Source organism: Simochromis diagramma, unplaced genomic scaffold, assembly GCF_900408965.1.
Source record: "Simochromis diagramma unplaced genomic scaffold, fSimDia1.1 OVJJ01000656.1, whole genome shotgun sequence".
NCBI lineage: Eukaryota > Metazoa > Chordata > Actinopteri > Cichliformes > Cichlidae > Simochromis > Simochromis diagramma.
This window is the reverse complement of record NW_024387038.1, coordinates 3,052,223-3,063,390: the sequence shown is the minus strand read 5'-3', so window position 1 is coordinate 3,063,390 and position 11,168 is coordinate 3,052,223. Positions and strand designations below refer to the sequence as shown.

The following is an 11,168-nucleotide window of genomic DNA, read 5'->3' as shown; positions in this document are numbered from 1 at the left end:
CAGTCATTATCCAGACCCAGTGATACTTGAGTTTCTCTTTCATTCTATTACTGCTTACAGTAATTCACATGATTTTTGTGAAGTCAGGTGGCCTTCCTTATTTACCTTTCACTGCAGTAGCTGTTACCACAGCTGTGCTTATTGTGTAAACTGAATTAATAGGTAGATATAATTTGTTGTTGTGTAGAGTTTTGCTACCTTGCACAAAGTAGTTTCTTCATCTTTATATAATATATAATTTATATAATATAATATAATTATATATAATATATAATATAATTTATATAATATATTTTTATAAGTCTTCCTGTGAAACAGAAAATGTTTTGCAGTTATGTTTCAGTTATCCAGGCAGATAGTCTGCAGTGTATTTGCAGTCTGTTAGCCAATTATTCAGTCCTGTCTTTGCATTTCTTGTGAGATTTATAGAAACTACAAATGTGTACTGAACACGAGAAACCGAAAAAAAAAGGTTTTTTGAAACCTGTTCAATTGTAAATATGCTATATTATAAATAGATATTCGCAATCTAAGTTTAACATCTTGTTAGATTGATAAAAGAAACGTTTTGAACAGTGTAATCTATTTAATATTCTGTGTTAAAGCTTTTGTCATATGATATTTGCTTTTTTTTTTTTAGGTACACTTATTCGAGGCTTCAGTGTTTTATTGTGCTCATAGCCACTGTGTTTTACTTTTGTTTGGATTTTCCTCTGTAGAAAAATTGATATCAATATAAATAATAGTATAAGTAATGAATAGTATAAAAATAGTTCATTATCAATATCAATTTTAAATAACAAACTCATATTTGGGAAAAATATTTTTTATGATTATAGACGCTGGTGTTTCTGAAAACCATTGAATGCATCAAATTAGTAGGTGTGGCTTCAAGCGAAAGGGAAACTTAGCTGATGTTGTTTCATTTCACAGGAGAAGCGTGTGACCTCCAGCTTCCAACTATTCGTCGAAATATATTTAACTTCCACCTAAAAATAAGCTCATATTTATAGAGTAATTTGAATTACTTGACCACAGAAAACCCTCAATGCAAATTTACCAGGACTCTGTAGACCTCACTTGGAAACAGAGGTGTTAGAAACGTATGTAGGAGTACGCGCGTGAGTCACTATTTTAATTAATCACCTTTAAAACCTTTACTAGAAACAGCTGTCGGGAGTCCTTCAAAGCACCTGTTCAACAAACTCGCAAATAAAAGTAAGTAAAACTTTGTTGATCTAGCACCTTTCAAGATATAAAATCACAGAGATCCAACAATGGATACGAAAAAGAAAAACGACAGGAGTTAAAATAAAAGCGCATTTAAATGTTAACTTTGCTTGGAACGATTTTTAAATTAGACAGCTTGCTGAATTGACAGAATCCATCCTGCTTTCTGTTCCAGTAATATCTGCAGCAAGCAGGAGTGAGTCAAGAGGGTGAAGGCTATTTTATTTTATACCCTAGTTTGGGCTGTTGACAAAATACTGGCATATAACATATTTTGGACATATGTTATATGCAGTTAAACTATTTAAATATTCCAATTTCTGAAATGGAAATCAATGAGTCGTTCATTTTTAAAGATCTATATTTTTTCTCTTTTGAATATTTGTAATTTCTCAGTAATGAGTCAAATATTGTTTATGTAATTACGTAATTAATCAATGGAATAATCAATACTGTAGTCAATGTACTGTTAATTTATGTACTGTTCTGTAATTTTGTTGTTATCTAGGGTTTCACTGTTCAGTGGAAGAGGATACATGATTCCAAATGGCTGCCGTCTATAATTATATTGCTAATTACTTTGGTAAGAGATCAACAGCTGTTAAACCAGTTGATTATCCACAGAGATAGAAGAGAAACAGTTACAGAATTTAAATTGATCCTTGATTATCTCCTTCTAGCCAACAAGTACCATGGGTTAGTAAACCAAGGAGCAACATGTTACCTAAACAGTGTGCTGCAGGTGCTGTTCATGACCAAAGATTTCAGAGAAGCTGTCAAAAGGTTTGTTAGAGAACTTAAAATATCAAATATTTATCTATATTTAAAGTGAATAAACACTGCAGCGAACATGTATTACCATGTGACTTTGATTGCTGTAGGAACCCTGGAAGAAGTCAGTGTATTGATCACCCTCTTAACACTTTGTTTGATAACCTAAAGAAAAATACAACTTACACACATGATATCTGTTCAAAGCTGGACGTCAACCCAGGTACAGTAAAAATGATCACACACTTACAGAATCTGTTTGGAAAACTGCGTAAACTTACATGTTAATATTTTAGCTGTGTAAAATGATATGTAATTAACACTTACTTTATATTTCTGTTGATGTTCACAGTATATATCTTGTCCATAATGAGAGATCTGTTGTGGTTAGTACCAGTGCTTTAAGTGGCCCAAAAGAGGTGCCGGTACTCTATTTTTTTTTTCCGCCTCCCCTGAGGTAACAACAACTATATTGAATGGGTTTTATATACAACAGACAACCTTATACAAAATAATAAATCATTTTATTAGTTTGTGGATTTGCTTGAGCTAGAAAGAGCTACTGAACATAAATAAAATGTGCAAAAAGGTATTGAAATTTCTTTTTAACAAAATGTACATAAAATAAATTATAAAATAATTTGTATTTTGCTCTCTCTCTTGAGTCACTGCTGGTATCAGCAGCAGCACTTGTAAAGTGTACCTGCAGAGCTTGGTAGTTCTCCCATACTACTTTCACTGTTCTCTCACTTGAAGCAACCCAACGCACTGATAAAACACGGCCTATCACAAGGAGACGTTGTCCAACATTGTGAGCACTCTCGGTTAACTCCCTTTGGTTTTTTGGTGATGCATGGTAGAGGGAGTAAAGCTGATCTAAGAACATTTTAAAGTGGTTGATTCCTCCTACCTCCTTCAAAACATCACAAACTGCCAGTTCCAGTCTGTGATTGGAACAATGCCAGACAAACAGGTAAGGGAATTTGGAACAAAGCTGCGCAGCAACTCCTGCTTACCTCCCAAGCATCACTGAGGCTCCATCACAAGCAAATGCCAACAAATGTTCCTGTAGGTAGTGAGGGTCAAAGCCATTATTATGAAGACATCCTAACAGTGCTTCAGTGATGTCCTTTGCTGTGGTCCCCTGCAGCTCAATCAGTTCAAAAAATATTGTGTCTGGATTTTCACTGGAAATAGCTGACCGCAGGCACACGACAAGCACAGACTTTCCACTTATTGTAGTGGATTCATCAATGAGCACACACAATTTTCTTTCATTCATCACTATGTCATTGACTACCTTCTTTTTCATTTCAGCTGCAATGTGATCCAGTATATTTGCACATGAGTTATTAGAGTGCAAACCTCTGCCCATCTTGACACCATTTAAGACTTGCAACTGGACATCTATTGGCATGTCTGTAAAGGGACGCCCATGCTTGCCAATCTTATAAGCTGTTCTAAACACATTGCAAGTTGAAGCATAGTCAGCCTTTCTCATATCTTCAATGTGTTTTTGCATTGTATTTTGTGTTGCCTTCTCTTTTATTTCAACTGCTTTCTTGTGATAAATTGAGTCTCTGTGCTCTTTTATTTTCTTTCGTAGTGAGTTTTGTTGTGCAGCCTTGTCCCTTCCAAAAGACGAGATTAAGCACCCACTCCACTCCTGCGACACTCTCTGCCCTTGCTGCATGTCCACGCGAGCACAAACTTGACTACACACACTACAACCCAACTTTTGATTTCTGCTGATCAACCACTTGTAATTTGTGGAGAAATACCGGACTTGTGCTTGGGACCAACATTCTGGCCACTCATGCTCGCTAACGCGGCTGTTGTCATCGGTAGAAATGGTGTCATTCTCGTCCTCGTCGTCGCAAAAGTGCCGTCGTCCGCAGCTGCGGCACTAGTGCAGCTTTCATTAGCTTGCGTCTGACCTGCAGCGATATCATTCTGGCTTGGTGGGGTGTCAGCCAGCGAGTCCTCTGATTCTGACCTTGTTCTTTTACTACTCAGAGTCTGAAACCAGGAGAGCATATTAAGTGTTCATTGTTTTTGTATTTTAACCGAGCAGCTGTTTGCGCGTTTTACACACCCTCTCCGGACCACGTTGAGTTGTTGACATGACAACGGCAAAAGCGACGCATGCGCTTTTCACTTGTAAAACACATTGGTGTATGGGTAATGTAGTCTCTGCTCTCGGTGGGACGAATTAGGAAGCGTGCTTGTGAAGGGCGCTCTGAAAAGCGGCAGCGCAGCCAAACGATTATAACAGATGTGCAAATGAGAGTACCGGTACGCTAAAAGCACGTTCTGGGCGCATGGAGAGGTGGCGGTACTCTCAAGAGCTATATTTAGAAGTGGCGGTACTGAGTACCGGCGCGTACCGGCCCACTTAAAGCACTGGTTAGTACTATCTGAAGGCAAAGCTAAACTTCTTCACAAAAGTAAAGCTCGTTTACAGAAGATGATTTGCTGTGGAACTTATAAAGATAAAAACATTTATATAATGTTTTTGTTTTGTTTTTAAATTGTGAAAATAAAGTACTCCAAAAAAGGGCATTAAGAAATAACTAAATTTATTTTAAAATACGTATTTTTATAAGTTACTCTTTATGTCTTGAACATACAAGCAATATCAACAACATAAGTTGTTAAGGTTTTTTTTCTTGTTTGCTTGATATATTTCATGTCTTGAGAATATAATCAGGGTCAGTTTTGAATTCTTTCGTAAGTGTTTGCACCAAATTTTAAACTAACCTATTTAGAATAGATACATAGGCTATGTATTAGTAAAGGGGGTTAGGTAATGCTTAGTCTTTCAGAGAACAGAGTGTATTTTTTAGGTTTGACAGCACTGTGTAATTTTTTTCTCAAATAAAATTCGCAATATCATTCTTCTGCGTATCTGTGGCTGGTCACAGGGTGCAAAATCCTAAGCAGAGGAACCCAGACCTCCCTCTCCTCAGCCACCTCCCTAGTTTACTCAGGGGAACACTGAGGCCTTCTCAAGATTGCTGGGATATAAAATCTCACCAGTGAAGCTTGGTTGTAGACCAGCGTCTCCCCTGGTAGGACATGATTGGAACATGTTGCCCAGGAGGCTTTCTAGACTTTCTAGGTTTTTTTTTTTTATATCTAACTCAGTGACCTCTGCCCCAGTGATGGGTGAGTCATCCACCACATCCCTAGGCTCTGTGTGTCTATAGGATTAAGGAGGTCCATGAAGTATTCCTTCCACCACCCAACTAGATCTTCAATTGAAGTCAGCAGCCCCACCCACAATATACACCTTATGAGTAGAGCACCGCTTTCCCCTCTGGAGTTGCCTGACAGTTTGCCAGAATCAATTTGAAGCAGTCTGAAAGTCTTTCAATGACCTCATCAAACTCCTCCCACACCTGAGTTCTTGCTTCAGCTGCCACCAGAGCTGTGTTCTGCTTGGCCTGCAGATATCCATCAGCTGCATCTGAAGCCCCACATGCTAACCAAGGGGGAGTTCTTCGCCTTGGTGATTCCTTCCACCTCCAGTGTCCACCATCTTGGTACCACTACAACAGATACCAACCACCTTGCAACCACAGCTCTGTGTGGTTGCCTCAACAATAGAGATGGATAACATGGTCTGCTTGAACTCAATCTCCTTTAAAATGCTTTAAAAGCTCTGGTGGAGGTGGAAGTTCTTGTATACTAGGACCTCTGAAAAGCATTCCTGTTGCACCCTCACTACACATTTAGGTGTGCCAGGTCTGTCCAGCATTTTCCATCACCACCTTAAGGAACTACTTAAATCTGAAACCCTATTTTCAAACATGTTTGAACAATAATGTTCTTTCAGGTCTCCCTGTCATTGCCTAAGTGAGTATTGAAGTCCCATTAGGCCAACCAAATGGAGAACCCTCAAGCTCTACCCCCATGGACTCTAAGAAGACTGGGTACTCTGAAGTATTTGGGATATAAGTACAAATGACTGCTCTCGAATCCAGTTCTCGAATTCCATCCATATATTCCATCTCCCAATCACCAGCCTTGATGGCCATGAATCTGTCACTAGGGCCTCCGCCCTTGATTTCTGCCACATGCTGCACCTACCCCTCCTGCCTTTTCTAAGACATAAAACCATAACAGCTACAATCATTTAAGAATCTGCATAAATGGCAGAGTAGACCTACTCCTGACATCAAATTAAGCACATAAGGCATTTTGGGTATATCCAACCAGGAGGCCTGGGGCAAACCCGGACACACTTGAGAGACTTTATCTCTTGACCAGCTTTGGAATGTCTTGGAATCCTCGGGGAGGAACTGGATGAGATGACTGGGGAAAAGGAGATCTGAAAATCTCTGTTTTGACTGCTGCCTCCTGAATAATCAGTAATAAATTGATGTTATTTATTAAAAGTTATTTTTTATTTTTTGCAATATTTAATTAGACTATAGATCGTTGTAGCACCCTCTGGTGTCTGAATGACCTTTTCCACTGTCTGGATCATATATATGATCACTCTTAAGCTGTTTTTTAAAAAAACAATCTCACTGTTTTGAGATTTCCCCTATCATTATTTTATGATAATTTCCCCAGTATTCATGGTCTTGTGGAACTCCTCATTTCCCCAATCTCCTTATTTACGTGTTATACTGAAGTATAAATAAAAATAATAATTTATAATGTTAAATAATATTTTTATTTATACTTCTAGTGCTGCAGTGCACTTACAAGGTGATGCTGCTGAGTGCTTAGTGGAGATCCTAGGTTCTAGAAGATTACCTAGATTTTAAATACATGTATTTGAATGTTTTGAGTGAAAATAATGTTTTGGAAGACTACAGGGATTATATGGTATTTGTTAAAATGTTCAAATCATCATTATCATGATCTTTTTAACTACATGTTTTTCTTCAATACCCCCACTGCTCCAGTGTCCGTACAAGGTGACGCTGCTGAGTGCTTTGAGAAGATTCTGAGTCTAACCAGTCCTGAAGCCTCACAGGTAAAGACTGCAGTTTAGATATTACAAATATGTAAGTTAAATTTAAAGTTAAGCTAACAACCTTTGTGTGGTTGTCTTTTAAGATATTCCAGGGAGTGTTGACACACAGGAACAAATGTTCTACATGTAGTACAGAGACAGGAACAGATGATCCATTTTGGACTCTACCTCTTCAACTGGTGGAATCTGACATCAGAGACTACAATGTGGTGAGCAGTGATATCTTGTCTACCTTTTTAATGCATTCAGACTTTGCTAGAATGTATTGGTTAGACATAAGTAATGTCATAATTAGTCTAACTTACATTTCAGCACATTTTGATTAGACATTTCACCATATAAGTGAAACTCCATTTACATAAACACTTGCAAAAATTATGGGGAATGATTTATACATCAGTGGTAGCATGACCTTTTCATTTGATCTGTTAGTAAATTTCAGCACTAAGTGACATGAATATATTTTTCAGGCGGATGCCGTTACTAAATATTTCAGTCAATCAGATGCCATTGGACTAAACCAGCTATACTGTGACGGATGTGGGTGCAAAAGTGATGCTACTATTGTAAGTTATGATTTTTATTTTTCATTTATATATATATATATATATAAAAAACACCCAGCACGCCCCTGCGGGCGGTTTATCCTTCAAGCTCGGGTCCTCTACCAGAGGCCTGGGAGCTTGAGGGTCCTGCGCAGTATCTTAGCTGTTCCCAGGACTGCGCTCTTCTGGACAGAGATCTCCGATGTTGTTCCCGGGATCTGCTGGAGCCACTCGCCTAGCTTGGGAGTCACCGCACCTAGTGCTCCGATTACCACGGGGACCACCGTTACCTTCACCCTCCACATCCTCTCGAGCTCTTCTCTGAGCCCTTGGTATTTCTCCAGCTTCTCGTGTTCCTTCTTCCTGATATTGCTGTCATTCGGAACCGCTACATCGATCACTACGGCCGTCTTCTTCTGTTTGTCTACCACCACTATGTCCTGTTGGTTAGCCACAACCATTTTGTCCGTCTGTATCTGGAAGTCCCACAGGATCTTAGCTCGGTCATTCTCCACCACCCTTGGGGGCATCTCCCATTTTGACCTCGGGACTTCCAGGTTATACTCGGCACAGATGTTCCTGTACACTATGCCGGCCACTTGGTTATGGCGTTCCATGTATGCCTTGCCTGCTAGCATCTTGCACCCTGCTGTTATGTGCTGGATTGTCTCTGGGGCATCTTTACACAGCCTGCACCTGGGGTCTTGCCTGGTGTGATAGACCCCAGCCTCTATGGCTCTTGTACTCAGAGCTTGTTCTTGTGCTGCCATGATTAGTGCCTCTGTGCTGTCTTTCAGTCCAGCTTTGTCCAGCCACTGGTAGGATTTCTGGATATCAGCCACCTCCTCTATCTGCCAGTGGTACATACCGTGCAGGGGCCTGTCCTTCCATGATGGTTCCTCGTCTCCCTCCTCTTTCTTGGGTTTCTGCTGCCTGAGGTATTCACTGAGCACTCGGTCAGTTGGGGCCATCTTCCCAATGTATTCTTGGATGTTCGTTGTCTCATCCTGGACTGTGGTGCTGACACTCACCAGTCCCCGGCCCCCTTCCTTCCGCTTAGCGTACAGCCTCAGGGTGCTGGACTTGGGGTGAAACCCTCCATGCATGGTAAGGAGCTTTCTTGTCTTTATGTCAGTGGCTTCTATCTCCTCCTTTGGCCAGCCTATTACCCCAGCAGGGTACCTGATCACGGGCAGGGCGTAGGTGTTGATGGCCCGGATCTTGTTCTTACCATTCAGCTGACTCCTCAGGACTTGCCTGACCCTCTGCAGGTACTTGGTGGTTGCAGCCTTTCTAGCGGCCTCTTCATGGTTCCCATTTGCCTGCGGGATCCCCAGGTACTTGTAACTGTCCTCTATGTCTGCAATGTTGCCTTCTGGTAGTTCAATCCCCTCAGTTCTGACTACCTTCCCTCTCTTTGTTACCATCCGACTACACTTCTCCAGTCCGAACGACATTCCAATGTCATTGCTGTATAGCCTGGTAGTGTGGATCAGTGAATCGATGTCTCGTTCACTCTTGGCATACAGCTTGATGTCATCCATGTACAGGAGGTGGCTGACAACTGCTCCGTTCCGTAGTCGGTATCCGTAGCCAGTCTTGTTAATGATCTCACTGAGGGGGTTCATATATATATATATATATATATATATGTATATATCAGTATACAGTGGGGCAAAAAAGTATTTAGTCAGCCACCGATTGTGCAAGTTCCCCCACCTAAAATGTTGACAGAGGTCAGTAATTTGCACCAGAGGTACACTTCAACTGTGAGAGACAGAATGTGAAAAAAAATCCATGAATCCACATGGTAGGATTTGTAAAGAATTTATTCGTAAATCAGGGTGGAAAATAAGTATTTGGTCAATAACAAACATACAACTCAATACTTTGTAACATAACCTTTGTTGGCAATAACAGAGGTCAAACGTTTACTATAGGTCTTTACCAGGTTTGCACACACAGTAGCTGGTATTTTGGCCCATTCCTCCATGCAGATCTTCTCGAGAGCAGTGATGTTTTGGGGCTGTCGCCGAGCAACACGGACTTTCAACTCCCGCCACAGATTTTCTATGGGGTTGAGGTCTGGAGACTGGCTAGGCCACTCCAGGACTTTCAAATGCTTCCTACGGAGCCACTCCTTTGTTGCCCGGGTGGTGTGTTTTGGATCATTGTCATGTTGGAAGACCCAGCCTCGTTTCATCTTCAAAGTTCTCACTGATGGAAGGAGGTTTTTGGCTCAAAATCTCACGATACATGGCCCCATTCATTCTGTCCTTAACACGGATCAGTCGTCCTGTCCCCTTGGCAGAAAAACAGCCCCATAGCATGATGTTTCCACCCCCATGCTTCACAGTAGGTATGGTGTTCTTGGGATGCAACTCAGTATTCTTCTTCCTCCAAACACGACGAGTTGAGTTTATACCAAAAAGTTCTACTTTGGTTTCATCTGACCACATGACATTCTCCCAATCCTCTGCTGTATCATCCATGTGCTCTCTGGCAAACTTCAGACGGGCCTGGACATGCACTGGCTTCAGCAGCGGAAAACGTCCGGCACTGCGGGATTTGATTCCCTGCCGTTGTAGTGTGTTACTGATGGTGACCTTTGTTACTTTGGTCCCAGCTCTCTGCAGGTCATTCACCAGGTCCCCCCGTGTGGTTCTGGGATCTTTGCTCACCGTTCTCATGATCATTTTGACCCCACGGGATGAGATCTTGCGTGGAGCCCCAGATCGAGGGAGATTATCAGTGGTCTTGTATGTCTTCCATTTTCTGATGATTGCTCCCACAGTTGATTTTTTCACACCAAGCTGCTTGCCTATTGTAGATTCACTCTTCCCAGTCTGGTGCAGGTCTACAATACTTTTCCTGGTGTCCTTCGAAAGCTCTTTGGTCTTGGCCATGGCGGAGTTTGGAGTCTGACTGTTTGAGGCTGTGGACAGGTGTCTTTTATACAGATGATGAGTTCAAACAGGTGCCATTCATACAGGTAACGAGTGGGGGACAGAAAAGCTTCTTACAGAAGACGTTACAGGTCTGTGAGAGCCAGAGATTTTCCTTGTTGGAGGTGACCAAATACTTATTTTGCACCCTGATTTACGAATAAATTCTTTACAAATCCTACCATGTGAAATCATGGATTTTTTTTTTTTTTTCACATTCTGTCTCTCACAGTTGAAGTGTACCTCTGGTACAAATTACTGACCTCTGTCATTATTTTAAGTGGGGGAACTTGCACAATCGGTGGCTGACTAAATACTTTTTTGCCCCACTGTAGCTGCAGGGAAAAGAGCAAACGAGACATGAAACCTATCATCTCATTTGTGCCTTTTCCAGCGGATATTTCAGCTACTGTAGCAAAATCTTATCCATATTCAGTTTGTGGGTAATCAATTATTTTCTTTAACAACTTCAAAAAGTTTGACTTAAGGGGGGCACGACGCCTGTTCTTGCCCCAGCGTAGAGCCGGCCCCGTCCTCCCCTCCTCTCTTGTGTGGTGTCCCACAGGGCTCAGTTCTAGGCCTCCTCTTTTCTTTGTATCTGCTCCCTCTTGGTGTTATACTGAGAAAACATAACATTGCATTTCACTTCTATGCTGATGAGTGTCAGATCTATGTCACACTTAGAGT

The 11,168-nt window shown here is 41.1% G+C and overlaps 1 protein-coding gene across 6 annotated transcripts in view; it reads left to right on the top strand.

The window, feature by feature from the left end:
- Positions 1-896: 896 nt before the first annotated feature.
- Positions 897-11,168, top strand: part of LOC120741012 (ubiquitin carboxyl-terminal hydrolase 21-like) — a 52,663-nt gene continuing 42,391 nt past the window's right edge. For 3 of the 6 annotated variants that reach the window (XM_040043601.1, XM_040043602.1, XM_040043600.1), the window contains exons 1-7: positions 899-1,218; positions 1,739-1,813; positions 1,911-2,013; positions 2,112-2,224; positions 6,921-6,991; positions 7,075-7,200; positions 7,462-7,557. In XM_040043601.1, the coding sequence (XP_039899535.1) occupies positions 1,777-1,813; positions 1,911-2,013; positions 2,112-2,224; positions 6,921-6,991; positions 7,075-7,200; positions 7,462-7,557 (546 nt within the window). In that variant the 5' untranslated portion in view covers positions 899-1,218; positions 1,739-1,776. Of the gene's footprint in view, positions 1,219-1,738; positions 1,814-1,910; positions 2,014-2,111; positions 2,225-6,920; positions 6,992-7,074; positions 7,201-7,461; positions 7,558-11,168 lie in introns of all 6 variants that reach the window. The other 3 variants (XM_040043604.1, XM_040043605.1, XM_040043603.1) reach the window with 3 other exon arrangements.